The sequence below is a fragment of the Miscanthus floridulus genome, chromosome 4 (genome assembly GCF_019320115.1).
Source record: "Miscanthus floridulus cultivar M001 chromosome 4, ASM1932011v1, whole genome shotgun sequence".
Lineage (NCBI taxonomy): Eukaryota > Viridiplantae > Streptophyta > Magnoliopsida > Poales > Poaceae > Miscanthus > Miscanthus floridulus.
This window is the reverse complement of record NC_089583.1, coordinates 88,814,630-88,833,728: the sequence shown is the minus strand read 5'-3', so window position 1 is coordinate 88,833,728 and position 19,099 is coordinate 88,814,630. Positions and strand designations below refer to the sequence as shown.

At 42.2% G+C, this 19,099-nt stretch overlaps 1 protein-coding gene and 1 long non-coding RNA gene across 2 annotated transcripts; both read right to left on the bottom strand.

Annotated features, from left to right (window-relative positions):
- Positions 1-4,535: 4,535 nt before the first annotated feature.
- Positions 4,536-4,872, bottom strand: LOC136552020 (uncharacterized). The gene is made up of 3 exons (XR_010782724.1): positions 4,855-4,872; positions 4,676-4,777; positions 4,536-4,594 (listed from the first exon to the last, which is right to left on the bottom strand). It is a non-coding gene; the product is annotated as an uncharacterized lncRNA (long non-coding RNA).
- Positions 4,873-5,104: 232 nt separating this feature from the next.
- LOC136548774 (uncharacterized) lies at positions 5,105-6,993 on the bottom strand. Its single transcript, XM_066540179.1, has 5 exons — positions 6,576-6,993; positions 6,395-6,475; positions 6,192-6,317; positions 5,921-6,099; positions 5,105-5,248 (listed from the first exon to the last, which is right to left on the bottom strand). Exons 1-5 carry the CDS (start codon positions 6,991-6,993, stop codon positions 5,105-5,107), a joined length of 948 nt encoding a protein of 315 aa, XP_066396276.1.
- Between the last annotated feature and the right edge of the window lie 12,106 nt (positions 6,994-19,099).

The following is a 19,099-nucleotide window of genomic DNA, read 5'->3' as shown; positions in this document are numbered from 1 at the left end:
ATTAACATCTACCGATGGACCCTTATTTTTGTGTTTTACCTGCCACTGCTGATGACCGGACCTCTCATTGGAGGAATTTTCCTCTCGGTATAAATCCTCCTGATGCTCACGTTGCATCCTCCTTTTCTGTGTCTTTGTTAGACCCTCCGGGCACCATCGAGGAAACTTGGTTTTCCAAACCGGCTGATAACAGGTCCTAGTTGATTCTACATGGCGTATATTAGGGTCCCTGTAGAATATTTCTTCATCGGAAACTCTTGCGTTTGCCATCTCCTCAAGCTCCTCTTGATTCCTTGGAAAATATCCAACGCGTTTACCAAGCCTTTCATGTACACTAAGTCTGCCCCCTAGCCGATCATGCACTGATGCTCTGATCGGCTCATTGATAAATAAACCCTGATTGCCAGGTTGAAACCTCCTTTCTGACCGATTGACCCCATAATAACCATTGCACTCAGGGCAATTTTCAACAGTTGACAATTTAATACCTTCTTCCCAGCAATGGATGAAAAATGGGCACCTCCAATGATCTTTATGCCAATACCATTCTTCCCGATGTCTCTCTTCTTGCTGTTGTCGATATCGGTCCTTACGCTGACGCCAACCCTCCTGCTGCCTTCGATGGGTAATCATAATGCCAGGTCGAGGAGGGTTTTTGGAGCTACTACTTTCTCTCAGCAAACCCTTACTTTTTGCATCATCGGTAGTTATCTGATGTTGGGGATCCACTGATGCATTTTTCTCAGCAGCCTCTGACGTCAATACCTTGGTCTTCCCTTTGGCCTCCAACATATTTGCTGGAAAAGGGTGTTGATCAATTTTCATCGGCTTCTGGGCCTTGGAAGTACCAAACTTAATTCTCCTAGATTCAATAGCCAATTGTAACTATTGCCTGAACACCTTGCACTCATTTGTACTGTGTGAAGTTGCATTGTGCCATTTGCAGTACAAGATCTTCTTCAACTCTTCTGCCGATGGGATCACATGATTAGGTGATAGATTAATTTGGCCCTCTTGAAGCAGAAGATCAAATATCTTGTTGGCCTTGGTGATATCAAAGGTAAACTTTTCTGGCTCTTTCTGACCAAAGGGACAAGATATCGGCTTTTTATTCTTAACCCACTCAGCTAAGCCGATAACTGGTTCTTCATCAGAATCAGAATCTCCTACTTCTTCTACAAATGATACTTTTTTACTCCAATTCTTTTTAGGATTCAAAAACCCTAGTATCTTGATCAGAGATCCTTTGCACAAGATGACTGAGGCTTTCAAACTCCTGAGAAGCATATCTGTCTTTAAGATGTGGCAATAACCCTTGGAAAGCCAGATCGGCAAGCTACCGATCATCCAGCACCAGGCTGTAGCACTTATTTTTTACATCTCATAGCCTTTGCACAAAGCTTTCTACCAATTCATCATTACGCTTGTCTCAATTTTACTAAATCGGTAAGCTTCTTTTCATGGATTCCAACAAAGAAATACTTATGAAATTGTTTTTCTAGATCAACCCAAGTAATAATAGAATTTGGTGGTAATGAAATGAACCATGTAAATGCCGATCCAGACAAAGATGATGAAAATAATCGAAACTCTTAATTCATCTCTGCTAGCTGCCTCTCCACATTGAATAATGAAGCGATTGACGTGTTCCATTAGTTGATGTATCATCTTGCCTAGAGAATTTAGTGAAATCTGGTACCTTGTACCGATTTGGGAGAGGAATTAAATCATATGCAGGAGGGTATGGAGTCCGATAAGAATAAGTATTGACCTTGGGCTTTATCCCAAACTGATCCTTCATAATTTCTGCTATCTTATCGGCCCAAAAAGCATCAGCCTCCTAGCTGACGAACTGGCTGAATTTCTACAGGAGGTGCCTACTGATATCCCTCCACATATCTTTGTGGCCCACGATCTCCAGCAATCGGCATATTTTGCCGTTACTTGTGGTCCATTAACCTATTGGAAAGGATTCATCGGCTGAGCTGTCGATGCTTGATTCTGGAAACCAGCTTGCATACGACCTTGTTGAATTCCCTGCAACCTGCTGATTTTGCTAAACTGTATAGTTGAACAGGTAACTGTCCTGACTAACCATTATTAGAACTCATCGGTACAAAACTTACCGATGGCTGGTAATTTGCTGACATTGTTGGATAATTATAACCAGCTTGAGGCATGAACTGAACCCCAATTTGACTCATAGCAGGGGCTTTCTGCTGCATCGGCAGTAAGCTTGCCGATGGACTTGAATTGGGTGTTTGAACCAAAGGCATCTGGAAACCTCCTGGAGTTGGTTGCACAGTAGTTGCTGTGGCATATTGAGGCACTTGAGCCATCGGCGAAACAGCCGATGGTATAGGAGCTTTTCCTACTACATCAAACACTTGAGGTAACCCAGGATTGAAAGCAGATGACTCTGGAGGCATACCATATCCCCCACCAATTAGCAGGAATCTGGCTATTCTGAGACATAGGGCCTGACATAGCTGATGCTGATAGATCTGTATTAAGCTGAACTCAGTCCTCCTAGTAGTACCTGGATCTGATCATATCGGTGTAGATTGAATATTAGGTAAGCCTTGCCGATACTGGAGGAGAAGTAACATCTGTACCCACAACGGCCGAGGGAGCCGATGGAGTATTGACAGATGCCTGGCTCTAGTTGGTGATAGGTAGGCCCAACGTAATGCGGTGACGCTTGTCCTTCTTTGAGAGTTTCGAACCACTAGCATTATGAATAGTATTGGACAGTACATTGGAATGATTAATCAAAGCATGATTTACTGCAGAATTAACCATCTCTTGAAGTTTACCAGGATTGGAGTCAAAGGTAACCTGCCGAGGCAACGATAAATCTTACTTCTGGATGACTTGTCCACTCTTGTTCAGGCTAAACGATTTCAGACAAAGCTGCCTGTATTCTTCTACAGCCTTTTCCATAGCCTGCCTCTGCTCTTCCTTAAGATCTTCTTCTGATACCGCTGATAATGTTCCCTGAATCGATCTCGGGATTGAACATATTGATCGGATTGATTTGTCCCACCGAGCGTGCCAAAAGATGTGTTGATGCAAAAGTGGATCTACAAACACAAAGGGCTAATACCCGAATCGAATATCCAAAGCGTGCCTAGTCGATTTGACCTGTTAATCGACAAGGATGAAGATACGAGCACTTTGGTCCTGATAACAGCGATACGCCCGGAAGTCACTGGCCAAGAGGTACTCACTGCGGAACTCGAGAATCGCCGAAGGTCGCACTGAAGCGATGCAACTCGTCGAATCAATGAGAACTCGTAAAAAGGAAAAAATATGCAAATTGACGAAGTCAGCCGAAAAGTAAGTAGATGCAAATAGGAGTAAAAATTGGTTTTGATATTGATTGATATATATTACATTGCCCCTCAATCTATATTTATACCCTGATGTAAAGAGACATAACCAAATACGACTAGGACACCAAGTCCATATCTAAGGAAAACACGTGACTCTTACATGAATCATACTCTAACAAATATAGAAAAGGAAATCAACTCCTATCTATTTCCCTGTCCGCCTCAATTACGATGGAATTCTCACCGACCTCCTTTCCATCGGCATACTTCCTATTTCATCGGCAGTAGTTTTCAAGCCTTCCTTCATCGGCATCGACAATAACATCTCCAACCTTATCGGCAACGCCCGAGTCTAAATCAACCTTTCCATCAATCACCACCATTCATCGGCAACCATCTTTACAAGCTGATTTTCATCGACTGTCAGCGTATACAGTAACTTTCCTCCTGCCAATTAGCCCACTCTGATCATTTTGACACATGCAAAAAATGGTGTCAACAACTTCTAGTGGAGCGAGTAGGTGCTGGTGCACCTTTTTGTACGGTGACAACGCTTCTAGGCTGAGTCTACAAACATCAAGTTGTTTGATCTATTTTAGCTACAGTTCAAGGTACATGGAACATAGTGAAATAATGTCATTACCTCCTGTAACCCATCTTCATTTTCATTTTCTTGTCCACCAGTCTCATCTTTCTCTTCTATGATTGGTGCAACTTGTGTACTGACATTGTTTTGCAGGGTACTCTATACATACAAATATTGGGGGTGAAAGGTTAGGCATCACAATCATAAGATTATCAAGAGTACAAAGGATAAAAAATTATTCTAATACCATAATCATAGCTCCTTCTTTGTGCTGCACTAGCATATTAAGAAATTCTTGCTTCATTTCTTCTCTTAAGTTTATCTTAGCATTTTCCAGCTCCTCTTGCATCCTCCTGCTATTTTCTTCTTTCTCCCTTTCCCTTTCTGCAGCTTCTTGCGCAATCTGTTCTTTGAGCTTGTCAACCTCCGCTTCTAAAGCAATGCTCTTCTCCCTAGCTGCAGCTTGAGCACGTGCATGTACTTCAAGGTTCTCTTTCATAAGTTCTCTGCGAGTTCGATACGTAGCCAAATATCTATGCCCATGTAATTTGGATGATTTGATTTGTGTTGTTTCTTTGTAGCATGACTGGAAAATCATGTTCTCCTCAACAGTTGTAAGTGCTGGCCTATCAGGTTCTAATCCAATCTCACCAATTTTCATGGTTGCATTTTCCTAAATTAAATAGCAGAACCTGTAAAGAGTTGCTTGACACTACCAGTAGCTATAAAAAAGGTTGACAAAACATTTACTTACATATACTGAAGCTGATATAGGATTTGACCATGCGCCATGTTTTGTGTGAGTGGTCCTCCAAAGAAGAAGATCACTTGGCTCTTCACCAATTTCTTGGTCTCTCTAGGACGCCAAAAAATTCAGCACACAAGCATTGCATCATACAAGGGAAGGACTAGATTAGTGTATCTAATGATTACCAGCTCAAAGCTACATTGTGAGAAGTTCTTTGAACCCATCACATGCTTGGTTCTTTGCTGTTGACGGTTGGAGGAGTTCTGGCTGCTAAGTTTCTATAGAATGAGAACAAGTGGTATGTAACAATGCAACTTTGGTCCATCAATTTTGTTTGACATAGTAGATTTTACTAGCACTGACCTTGAATTTATCAGATCCAAAATACAACTACAAGTAGTGCCACTCAAAAAGGTGTATTTCTTCGGGTTTATTTCATATCCTCTCACCATAACTATTATAAGCCTTGTATGTGGCACTCAGATCAGATCGCCATCCTCTGTACCGCTCCTTGGCAATTTTCCATATTTTCTCTTTTCTTTTATCCACATCATCAATGTTGATGAAGTTCCACCTAAGCTGTTTACAATTAAAAAGCAATGAAATGTTTTATCAGAACTAGTATAATGCCCGTGCTAACGCTAAGGTGGCGTGTAGAAAAAATAAATCATAAAAATTAAAAAAATTCATGCTAGTGCAACAGTACTAATCATCCAGTGCAACAATACTAATCCTAGTTGGAGAGCCTGAAATAAACTTATTTAATGAAACATACTACATGACAAAGCTAAATCATCCACTTCGCTTCACACATCCAATTTGTCAAATAAATGATCAAACACTATCCTAAAGTCATAGAAATAACTCTCCTTTGAGAGGTTAACTGAACATGCCTTTTTCTGTATACAATGGGAAGGGTTTACAGAATATGCTTTCAGCTGAAATCTAAACTAAAAGGCACAATGGCTGGGCATGAAGCAACATGAGGAAAGAAGCAATCAAGAAAAGAAATCTAATAGCATCTAAGGGATAAATTCATTAGGTTAGTACAATGACATTAGCATAAATCAACATGTCAACATCACAATTTCTACATCTGTACACTCACTTTTTTGGACAGTAAAAGAGCAACAGCAATGTTCCTTAACAAAAAATAGTACACATCATACCAGTATCTCTTCTGCAATTTCTAGTTTGTCTTCTTCCTTTATATCCTTCCAACTGTTTACTCCAATTAGTGGGGCCCATTACCTTGTAAATATAACGGACCTCATCGACAAATGCACGGGTATTCGGTCCAATGGGTCCTCCACGGCTTTCTGAAAATTCGATTGGGAGTGTGTGAATGTGTTCCTTAACTCTCTTGTTGCCTACTGTTAATCCTTTAACAGTGCCACGACCTCTTTTCTTGCGTTCATTGGAGCCATGTCCTTGCAAAAAAGACAATAACAATCTTGAGCTGTAGTAGTTCTCAATTAAGATATGTGAACCCAATATTAAAAGTACATGCATTATCACAAACCGTTTCCCTCGTCTCTTGCCTTCCTTGCATGGCTTGGCCTATTTGAGGGTGGTGTCGCATTGCTTCCATTGCTTTCGTCGTCTTTGTCTACGATTGCATTGGTGTCACGTTGCTCGACAAATGCCACTGCACACAAGGTTAAAGGTTCAATTTTAAAAAAATTAGTACTAAACAACATTGGTTGAAGAAGGAAAATAAATTACTAATTTCTGGAATGTCCCCTTTCATCCTTAAAAATTCCTTGTACGTGTTGACTGCTTGTTGCCTAGTGTCATCCTTCAAATCTGTTAGTCACCAAAAAAATGTAAGATGAGGTGTAGTTTATATAAAGGTGCTAAGATTTTGCTTAATACGAAAACATATGCAAAAACATAGATGATATACTTTTGGATTGTTCCAGTCGTAGCTTCTTTAGCCAGTCCTTGTATGCATCAAAAGGATCATCCATAAACGGATGTTCATCTTCTTCCAGCTGCTGCCTTGGTCGCTTGAGGGGTGTTATGCTGACTTGCTGTGCTGTCTCTTGTTCCTTTGAGAGTACTAATCTGATTTCCTTCTCACTCTCATTGTCTTGTAGCATAATCTCTGCATGTCTGACAAAATCGTGGGGCTGAAGACTTGCAACATCTCTTCCACAACGCTTCTTGTAGTACAAGAAGTCCCGAGCATTATACCCAAGCTGGTCCTTAAGAGATGTCAAGGTTGACAATTTTATATGAGGCCTTTCCAATTTGAACATTACATAATCCTGATCTGGAAGTCCATTCTTGTAATGAACATAAAGAGTCCACATTTCGCCCATGCCACTGCATAAATAGGACAATGGTTGCTAAATAAACAAGAATAAAAAAGGTAAAGTATTACATATATATAAGTAATTGAACTAAATATCATTGAATTCAGGATTCTATTTTAGATGGTTTCTGTAATCCCATTATAGAGCAGGCACATGCAACATGAGAAATTCAATGCCTGATGCAGAAAAAGGTTAACTACATCCATACATTTTTGTGTAGTTAAACATTGATATTTAAGCATAGAAAATGATCTCAGACTTTGTATTCCTGAATCAAAACAGACGGGTTTACTTTCTGTAATTTTAGACAAGCAAAACAAATACCGAGCAAATAATTGCCTTTTCTTAAACATCTTTTTTTTACTGGAGGCAGCAGTAGTAATATATAATAATAATGTTATAGTAGACCATCTAGAAGAGACAGAACCAGTAAGTCAGAAATTTGTTTTTATGAAGAAAATATTAAACCTGTGTTCTAACACATTGGATGATTGGATAGCTAGATCTTCAATGAATTTGACTTAACTGTAGATGCAGTAACATATCTTTGCATTTACCAACATTCAAGAGCTTGACAAATTAATTTTAGGGCTGCGATAGACACAGATCTTTATATTGAAAAACAAATAAGTATGAAATCACATAAACAACATGGAGCTAGCAAGCAGAGCAATATCCCTGACAGCGCTAAAAAATGCAGTGAGAGTTCTCACATTTATGTTCAAATCTCATATCTTTGCTTGAATTGTTCACTAAATAAATGTGCCTCCTTCTAAGATGCAATAAACATCATATATATGCTTACTAAGAACATAACTACGAGTCCTGAAGAAATCATCCCGACGCTTGCCAGTGTCTGTTGCAGCTGTGAAAAAAGTACTGATAACATCTTGACATAGGTATAGTGTTATACATATGCTGAAGCTATTGGCTTTGTTACTAATCATTTTGACAACATTACGTCAACCTGTCATACATATACTGAATATACTTTCATTTTGTCAATTATTTTTACAGCCTTGCTTTGATGTGAACCCATTGAAGACAGAGTTCCAGATCCATTCAATATCAGAAAATTTGTTCCAAAAAATTTGTTCTAGTTGATGACACAATCAGACAATTCCATCCTCATAGATTGAAAAAAATTATGCTTTTATCATGACCAAAATATGCAAGCAGCAAATGCTTGAAAACCCTAAACCCCTCACAATTTGTAGAATTTGCTGTGATGCGAGATTAAATATGAATAAAAAAACCTAGATTAAGTAATCATTGTACCTGGGGACATATGGAGAAGAGAACCCAAGATCATCTTCTACTTCGAGGGTGGCCTCAGTATATCGATGGCGATGGGTACCCAAGGCAGTGGAGTTCGTGCTGGCGCTGATGCCCTGCGAACGAAGCGTCGTCCTGCCTGAAGGCGTTGCCAGTGGCGTCCTCAACGGAGGCGATGTCGGGGGCGTCCTGGACCGAGGTGGCGTAGGCGGCGGCGTCATGGCCCTCAGGCGGTCCTGGGAGACGGATCGCGATCTAATTGGGGGAGGGGGAGGGGGAGGGATACGCGCGGTCTGGAGACGGGAGGTTATTAGACTGACGTGCGGTCAATTTGGCGATGTTGTGTTAAAAAAAAATTTGCCGCGCGCGGTGTGGAACCTAGGTTTGACGCGGTGGAAATTTTTGACGGACAAATTTGGGGAGGCTCCTAAAGGAAAACATTTATTATTAGCATTTTATTAATTTCTAAAATAACCAAACAACAGAAACTTGAAAATACTAGTAATAAATTTATTAATTTTTACGTCACGGGCCCATCTAGAGTAAATAATAATAAATAACATAAGTATTAATTGGACATAGTTAATAGAAAATTTATTAATTTCTACAAATTAGGTCAACAGATATTATTGATCAGGATCATGAGTCATACAAGTGGATGCCGGCAGGTGGCGGCGGGCATCGGGCGGCCTTGACGTCGATGCGGAGTTGCGGCGCGACTCGAATCAGAGGCTGAGGCTACTCCGCCGGTAGCTGGGGCAGCCGCCCCACCCCGCCCCTATGGCAGCTCCGTTGTTGTATTACAAGTCACAAGTATAAACCACGATATGGACGTACTAGCTACCGAGACATAGGCAATGACGTGCCACTCAATGGATGAGACATAGGCAATGACGTGCCCCTATGATCATGATGAGGCACTCGGTGGCATACTACATCGCACTTGGTAGCATATGACATGGCACTCGAGAGGATGAGACTACATATCAAGTTGTTGTTCGACGTGGCATCCTAGCTACATATGACACCACATCTACCTAACATAGTCAAAGATGTGGCACTCATTGGACATGATGAGGTAGGCACTCAATGGCATAAGACATAGAACTTGAAAGGTCCAGAACACATATCTAGTCGACATGGCACACTGAGTACTACACCACAACAATGTTAGACATGGAATGAAATGGGACAAATTGTGACTAGTTGGAGACGATGAGCTAGGCACTCGATGGCATAAGACATAGCACTCGAAAGGAGCATATCACATATCTAGGCGATGTGGCACGCTCGGTACGACATCACTGACATAGGAAGACAGGCAAAATGATATGCCACTAAATGGAATATGATTCATAGTTACTAGTTGGACAGGATACAAATATGTTTAAAAAAAAATAAATTCAGTTGCAATGATTAGCATAGAATTAGAAAAAAGGAGTTTGATACTTATTTACTAGTTGGACATGATAGAAATATGTTTTTTTAAATAAAGTCAGTAGGAATGATTATAATAGAATTAGGAAAAAATGGAATATGATATTTAGTTACTAGTTGGACACGATAGAAATATGTTTAAAAAAAATAAATTCAGTTGGAACGATTAGCATAGAATTAGAAAACAAAAAAGTTGGCACTTCAGTGGGCTAGCCAAGGACCAGCGCCGCGCCAGGCTCAACCCCTATGGGGAGCTCAGCAAAGCTACCGGCCTCAAGTAGCCCAGAAGGGTAACGAATTCGGAATAGCGCTTGATATGAGAAGTTCAGTGTGGTTTGGCGGCTTCAGCTTTTAAGCTGAGTTTTGCCTCTCCGAATTGGCGAGGTGGCACTAAAGAACCAACCTTTGGCAACAGAAGTGGAACAATCAACACACTTTGTTAACGGGCCGGCCCAGAAGTGGAACAAATGCGGCCGCCTCGCCCTCTCCTACTTCTCCTCCTCCCCCTTCTTCCCTACCCCACCGCCACTTTCCCCCAACTCTTCACCACCGAGGCGCCGCCGCATACAAGGCAAAGCGGCACCGGAAGGAGAAGGAGAGAAGAGAGAGTCCTCCCCACCCATGCCCACCGGAGCAAGCCGAATCCGTAGCGAGCGGAGAGGAGGGAGCTGAGCGAGGATGACGACGGTCACCTGCAACGCGTGCAACGCGGGGTTCAACGACGAGGAGCAGCAGCGGCTTCACTACCGCTCCGAATGGCACTGCTACAACCTCAAGCACAAGGTAACATCGCCCCCCCGCCGCCGTAGCCGACCTTCTGTCGCTAGAACCCTAGGTATTAGGTTCATTGGTTCGTGCGGCCTGCTTTGGGGACTAGAATGACATGAATTGAGAATTAAGCGTAGGATTCTTGACATCCCGGTATCGGAATTTGAGTTTTTTTAACAGCTAAGGTCTTGGAATGTTTGCAAAACTCCAACCTCTGCACCTGAGTTTTGTCAATTTTTATGGTTTTGTCATAGTTTTGTTTGAATATTTAGATATACAAATACTCCTGTGGATTGGTAGTTTCTAAAATTGTGTCTATCCAGATACTTAAGAGTTCCATTTCAGTCATGAAAATTGATTAGAATTAAGAAATTCAGGATATTTTTATATTTTTGTTGTGGACCAAAAAATGAACATATATTGGTAAATTCTGGCCTAGCTATGATGGAGATTACGTGTGGAGACCTGTTCAACTTCTTTTTGTCGGTTTGATTATATTGTTTTGCTTGCTTGTGTGTTGAAATTCAGTCATGCTTTGTCTTGATATGTGTTAAATTCTTCAGGTGGCTGGAGTTCCTGGTGTCACAGAGGCTCTGTTTCTGGCTAGGCAAGCTGCTTTGGCGGAGGGGAGCAAGCCTGCAAGCATCCTAATGCTTTACAGCTGTGCTCTTTGTGGGAAGGAGTATAGGAGCTCCAAAGCTCATGAGCAGCATCTCAACTCACGATCACATCTTTTGAAAGCCTCTCAGGAGCCCAATGCCTCTATTGCTTGAGAAAAATTTAGACAAAAAAATCATCATCAGAATCTTCTCCCAGAGTACTAAATGGAGGGAGGACTCCGTCATTAATGTAATGTCATCTGGGTCTTCGTCTTCATCAAACAGGTCATCGTGCTCAGGTTCAGGCATGGCTGTTGCAATGGCATGCTCAATAACAGAAGCATCAACAGTAGCCCCATCAAGGCCAGACCTATTCCAAGCTGTGACATCTTCATTTTGTTGTTGAACATTCATATCTTCCATTCCTACAACAATTGAGTCCAGATCGAGCTCGCCCATATTGTCAATGCCTTCTGCTTCAGGCATGGCAAAGAGATTTCTAGGCTGCACTCTAAGGACTAGTGCACCAATCTAGTTTCTTTATGTTTCTCGCATAAAAGACTTGCTCGGCTTGTGTGCTCAGGATGTAAGGTTCATCTGAATACCTAAACCGAGTGATATCAATATCGATGACCCCATATTTATCCTTATTGTACCCTCTCGATCTGCTACTACTAGCTGCAGGGACATCAAACCATACACACTAGAACAACATGACTTCCTTGTCACCATGAAAATCAAGGCAAATGATTTTCTTCAGCACACCATACCAGCCCATGTTTCTTATATTTGCATCGCCCTTCACGAATACACCACTATTTTGAGTAGTTAAGCAGTTCTCTATGGAAGAGACCCAAAAAAGGAAGCCATTTATGAAACACCTGTTGAACACATGAGCCTGAGGGTCTGGACCGCGAGATAGATAATAAATCATGTCATCTATTTCCCCTTATGCACGCAATGTGCTGATCTGCATTTAATCATTTTAAAAATATATTAGGGACTAATAAACCGACAAAGTGGCTAGCTATTATTACGGACTAATAAAGCATGTGGAAACTATAGAAATAAAATATGGATAAATATATTAGGGACAACTCACTTTATGCTCAAACCATGATACAAACTCCTCCTTGTGTCTTTTATCAACATGCCTTGAGCTAATTTTCTTCAGCTCATCCATATGCTCACTATCCACAACAATTGAAAATACGTTCATTAGTTACATATATATTTTAAACATTCATGACCACCATAAAAAACAATTTAAAATATAGCTTACTTTATCCATGGAGTGACCTCGTCATAGTTGGTTAATATGTAATGCCTCATCCTATGCATTTCAATATCAGAAACTTTCTCGAGAGTACTTCCTTTCCTACTGTAGTCAAGGCTCCCAAATATAATTAGCCTAGATGGTGGTTCACTAGCAGCGGCGCTTTCATGACGCTCTGGACGATTAATCTTGGTACTAATATTTAAAAAAAAACGAGAGCAAAATGTGAGGCACTCCTCAGATATATACCCCTCTGCAATTGAACCTTCAGGGCGCGCTTTGTTCTTCACATAGCCTTTAAGAGTACGAAGGTACCTCTCAACTGGATACATCCATCTATAACAAACCGGGCCTCCAAATCTAGCTTCGTCAGCAAGATGAACCGGTAAGTGCATCATAACATCAAAAAAGCCGGTGGAAAAATCATCTCCATCCGACAAAGGGTCTCCCTAATCGAAGTGCTCAGTTTTTCAATTTATGAAAACTCCAACTCCTTTGAACACAGTGAGTTAAAGAACCTACTTAGCTCCATCAATGGGGTCACCACATCTTCAGGCAATATGTTGCGCACCACTAAATGCAAAAGTTTTTGCAAGATTACGTGTAGGTCATGAGTTTTAAGTCCAGAAAGCTTGCAACCATTGACGTCCACACATCTCCGAATATTTGCGGCATAACCATCAGGGAACTTGATGCCATGTAAAAATTTGCATAGAATTTCCTTGTCATCCTTACCTAGAGAGTACAGCGCTGGTGGCAAGGTGTACTTACCCTTTTCGAGCACTGGATGTTGATCTGGCCTTATACCCAAATGTTGCATATCAAGTCGAGCCTTCTCACTGTCCTTGCATTTACCTTGTAACTCCAACAAAGTCCTCAGTAAGCTCTCACATATGTTCTTCTCTATATGCATGACATCCAAATTATGTCATACTAGCAATGATTTCTAGTAAGGAAGCTGAAAGAAAATACTCTTCTTCCTCCAGTTGTGCCACCTATTTTCTTCGTCACGTTGCTTCCTTTTCCTTGTATCCTTTCCAAAAGTCACTTGCTGGAAACTTTCATAGTCCCGTAGCACCTGCTCACCACTGAGTTGCACTGGAGCTTCCCTAGTTTCAGCCTTGTTATTGAGGCTCGTCTTGTTCCTTCGCCACTTATGGTTCATGGGCAGAAATCGGCGATGTCCCAAGTAGCAATGCTTTGAGCCATGTTTTAACCACAAGTAATTAGTATGCTTGTGACAATAAGGACAAGCAAACTTACCTTTTGTGCTCCAACCAGATAACATCGCATATGCGGGGAAATCATTAATTGTCCATAGCAGAATTGCATGTAGAGTAAAATTCTTCTTCTCCTTCTCATCCCATGTTAAAACTCCATTAACCCATAGATCATGTAGCTCATCGATCAGAGGTTGAAAATAGACATCAATGTTCACTCCAGGAGATTTAGGCACAGGTATCAACATCGACATCATCCAATAAGGTTGTTTCAAACACAGCCAAGGAGGCAGGTTATAAGGAATCAGTATCACGGGCCAACAAGTGTAATTAACATTCAACATCCCAAATGGATTGAAGCCATCAGATGCAAGTCCCAGTCTAACATTACGTGGATCAGAATCAAACCACTTATACCTGTCATTCACGTGCTTCCACGCCAATGAGTCTGCTGGATGCCGCATTTTCCCATCACTAACCAATTCTTCCTTGTGCCACCACATCAATGATGATGTTTCCTTTGACATATATAATCTTTGCAATCGAGGAGTAAGTGGAAAATACCTTAGAACTTTGCAAGGAGTGCGCTTCTTTGCTCCACCACTTTCGCTAGACTCGCCAATCTCATTCAGAATTTGTGTTGTCTTTCTTCCACCTACTCTCACCACATGTTGGACACGTGTCCATATCAGCCAACGGCCCATGAAATAACACGCAGTCATTCACACAAGCATCGATCTTAATGTATGTGAGGCCAAGGTCGCGGATAATCTTCTGTGCTTTCTTGATAGTGTCTGGGATACAATGTCCTAGGGGGAGCGTATCTCTCCATAGGCTAAGTGTTTGCTCTGTGTTCTCCTTACTCCATCCACCCATGCACTTAAGCTGAAAGAGCTTGACCAAGAATGATACCTTGGTAAGCTAGTGAGCCTGGCCACAACTCTTGTTGCGCATCTTTCAACAAATCAAAGAATTTCTTTGCACTCTCACAAGGCTCTTCATTGGTATTGCCACTGGTCGCACCCCTAATTAATGCGGACAACAGATTGTTGGCGGATGATGCATCATCTGGTGGGCCTACATTCAGATCCCTATCATCATTCAAAAATATGCCAGCATTACCTTTCTCTTTGACAAAGTTCTCATCAAACCCTTTAGTTAGCAAGTCCATTTGAACCTCGGATTTTCTTTTGTACATGACTCCACAACACCTTGAACATGGACATGGTGCAGTTTCTGATGCATAGGTGCCTTCGAAAATAGTATCAATAAATTTGTCCAGACCTGCTTGCCACTCAACTGATGACCGAGGCAACAGCATCCAACTCCGATCATCATCATGTGCCATTAATTATATCTTCGAAATATCACAATGATTTCCTGAAGCACGTTAAATTGAAGGGATCATGACATTATTATAAACTTTATTTATCAGAGATAAAGAAAATTAAAAATCTGTTAATTTTCTAAGCCAAGCTTAAAAAAGGGCCCTTTACTTTAACTATAATTTAATAAACTTTAATGCATCCAAAGGGAATTTTTATCAAACTTTATATACTAGTATATCTAGAGCAATATTCAGAAGCTTAGCACTGTCCATTGTGACAACAGCTACCCAGCGTGTTTTGCTGTTTTCTCCATCCATGCTCAGAACAGTAGTTAATGGAAACAAATGATTATCTCCTTAAAATAAATGTGATGAACCAAAACTCAGATTGGAGTATTACACATTAAGTCACAATAACTAATCAACACTGCTAGACCAAGCCAAAAATGAAATAGCTAGACCTCAGCATAAATAGAGTACCATTGGCTAAGAATGGAATGTTTTTGCACTGAACCAGACAAATTAAAAAAATGTGTGGATTAGCCAATGCATCTGAATAAGAATCTTGCAAAAATTTGTCTGGATTATCAACAATAGTGAGTAATTTGATCTAGTCAAGTACCAAACTTAACAATAATATAGTAGAGAAAAAACTGAAGCAATAATGCAAGCATACGTGATTCTCTTTTTCACATCGATGATCGCTGGTCGGACGCTGATCGTCTCTCTCGTGGATGATGAAGGGTGCGAGGTGAAACTGGTTCAACGCTCTGTCCCCTCTCGCATGCCGAGGAAGGACTAGACGGTGCTCGCTCTCCTTATCTCATTGATGATCAGGAAGGAACTAGGGCACCAATATGCCGTAGTCGCTGCAGGGAATTCAAGGGCCATGATGACTACGGCCGTAGGGAAGGGGCACCGCGACGACAAAGGCTTTAGGGAGGCCTTGACCACGCTAGCTGCTGGTGCTTGGCTGTAGGGATCAGGGGGGCTCCACCACATTCTTCGCAAGGAGACAGTGCGTGGGGGAAGAAGAGAGGCCACGGGAGAGAAGGAGCCGCGATAGGGGCTACAGGCCATGACCTCTAAGTGATATGTAAAATTAGATTAGATCCTTTTTCCAATATAACTGGTCAACATTAATTAATATAGGGTACTTTCGCTATTACTAACACAAACATAGACGTAGCCTAGTGGTAGGAGCTTACTTTCAAGACCAAGAGGTCTTAGGTTCGAAACCCATATTGTTGTCATTTTTTAAAAAAAATTTATGCAACCATTAAAGTGGAAAGGCTTAGGTATTGCAACAATATAATTTTTCGTTGCTATATTATAACCTTTTTGCAATGAACAAAACTGCTACATACAACGAAACCATAATCGTTGCAACCTTAGTGATTGCAACGAACTATTTTTTTCGTTGCTATATGTACCAATTTTTTGCAACGCAAGCGACTATTATATACAACGGAACATATTCATGGCGATATAGATGGGTTATTGTAACCATAAAATAAAGAGTTGCAATATCACCTTAGTATTGCAACAAAAATAAACTTGCCCGCAATGCAAATCAAATCGTGGCAACATTAATCACTTATTGCAACCGTTCAATAATTTGTTGCGATAACACTTACTTTTTGCAACGATCTCCACACTTATGGCCACAAAACAATCTTCATGGCAAAAAACCAATCTATCGCAACCAAAAGTCAAAATCATTGTGATAACAACGCTTTTTGCAACGAAACCATGCCGTTGTGACAAAAAAGCGTGGTATAAGGGTCAAAAGTTAGTAGTGTACGCTGCGGATGCCGTCGCGTCATCATCACGTCCGCGCTGATCTGCTGCACCTCTGTGCTATTGCCTAGCCCTATGCATGTTGCCTCTGCCGCGCACACGTGGGCGAGCCGCCGTCGCCACGCCATTTATGGCACTGCAGCACGCAGGCCACGCCAGTCCGACGCGCGCACATGTTATCCGTAGCGCTGGCGCATGGGCCTCCCATGCTAGCCGCTCGCATACCGCCAAGGCATGGACAAGCCGAGCCCACCTGCCGAGCCGTCTTTCTCTTTCCCTCTTTCTCCCTCTATTTTCCGCCGCCGTCGCGTCGTGTCATGGTGAAGCCAGAGAGCGAGCACCTCTCATCAATTCATCATGCTCGCGTCTTCGCCTTCACGCCCCCTCTCTAGCTGACCCACCCTGCCTTGACTCGCGTCATGCCAAGCTCCAATTTTGGAGCTTTGCCCGTCGCCATGCCGTTAAGGCCCATCGCCGCCCGCGTCATGGCCAATCTCCACCACTTCATTTGCGCCAATTCTTCTGCACCACTAGCTGGCCTTGGCTTCCTCTTCGTCGTGCGCACGCTAGTCGTAGCTCTAGTGCTACCTCCTCGCCGTTGATGTGGCCGTGCCTTTGCGGTCTGCCGTTCACCTCGCAGCACGCACGTGGCTAGCCTCGCTCGGGTCATCTCCGACCAAGCCTAGCTTCTCAGATAAGGTCACTAGTGAGTTGTCATTGCTCACCCGCTACCCCTACCGCCTTGTTGTTGCTATGGCTCAGCTAAACGCCGTCGCCATTGCCATAGGGTGCCCACCATTGTGGAGAGGTCCTTCTACTGGTGTCCTCGGCTTGTGCAACCGCCACCCATCATCTTGCGTCGAACCCTAGGTGAGCGTCGGCCTCATCGATAGGTCAGCGGGGACCCAGTGTGGTCGGCGTAAGCGCCAGTGCCACCGTTCACCATGCTGGCGTGCGCAGGGGATGGTCGAGGGCCTTGCCATTGTAAAGAGGAGAAGATCTGAGGGTTCCGTTGCAAAGTCCCTGTATATAGAAATAGTACGTGTAGTGTTCGTGCTATTTTCTAATAACACGATGGCGTTTTTGCAATAGTACATGTAGTGGCAAAATGGTGATAGCTTTAGCTTTGAAAATTTTACAGTAGCTTCATTGTATTATTATGTGCTCACTATAATTTTTGTAGCTTTAGAATAGACTTAACATAAGGGTAGTTAAATGCTCTTTGTTTCAAATATACATTAAATCATTAGTAGAAATAAAGATATCTCCTTCATTTGAAAAGCTAGGTGTTTGAACCCAACACTTTACTTGATAAAGATGATAGTTAGCTTAGCATCTTAGTCATTAGAGCTAGCTTAGTATTGCATCATCATCGCATGCATGTAGAGAATGAGTTGGCGGAGATCATGACCATCGGAGATCATGAGTTCGAGGAGGTGATCGGAGAGTACGAGGATGAGATCCTCATGTAGGAGGTCCTGGAGCCACCACTGACTAACTGAGCTAACACCGCACCTGCCCAAGACAAGCCCCGGTGCATAATTCTTATTTTGAATAATCACTTGATATGTATATGTGATGTGCATTTATGTTACAGGCTTGTTGTAGAAACTACATGCATAGATAAACCTACCTATGAGTCATACTAGCATAGGTCGAGTAGCTGCTATGCTTAGGCTATCGGTAGCGTGAGTAACCTGCTGTCGACGAAATATGGTCGGCAGTCTACCTAGGGGTATGCCCAAGGTAGTAGATTATCGGCAGACAGATGCGCAAGCCCTAAACAAGATGGTGACGCGAGACAGACATGAGGTTTTATCCAGGTTCGGCCACCAAGAAGGCGTAATACCTACGTCCTGCGTCTGATTTGTATTGTTGTATGTCAATGAGAGATATCCTTTAGAGGGGTCCCCTGCCCGCCTTATATAGTCCGGGGGGCAGGGTTACAGATCTGGAAACTAATCCTAGTCAGTTACAATTGCCATATGTGGCCGGATAAGGATTCCTATTCTAACCGACCAGGATCCTGCTTGGTCACCGAATCCGTCTTGATTCCTTGTGCGGGACTCCGACCAGGTTAACTGGGCCGCACGTCATCTTTCGGGTGGACTGAACCCATCGATCTGGGCCAGCCCAAGCTTAGCCGTAAGGGTATAGGGGTTAATACCCCCACAGCTAGTCCCCGAGCATCATGTATTATGCTGCGACACGCCATTTTAACCTTCTCTGACAAGCGAGGCTTAAATCCTTGACGCCTCCGACCACCGTCATCATCGGAGAAGTAGGTTGTCCAAAGAATGTATGGTGCTCTTAAGAAAAAAGAAAAAGATTTTTGTCCTGAGAAGTGTGCCCACTTGTATTTCTGAAAAGAAATGTAAGTGGTCTTGAAGCATAGCATCCCTAAACATCA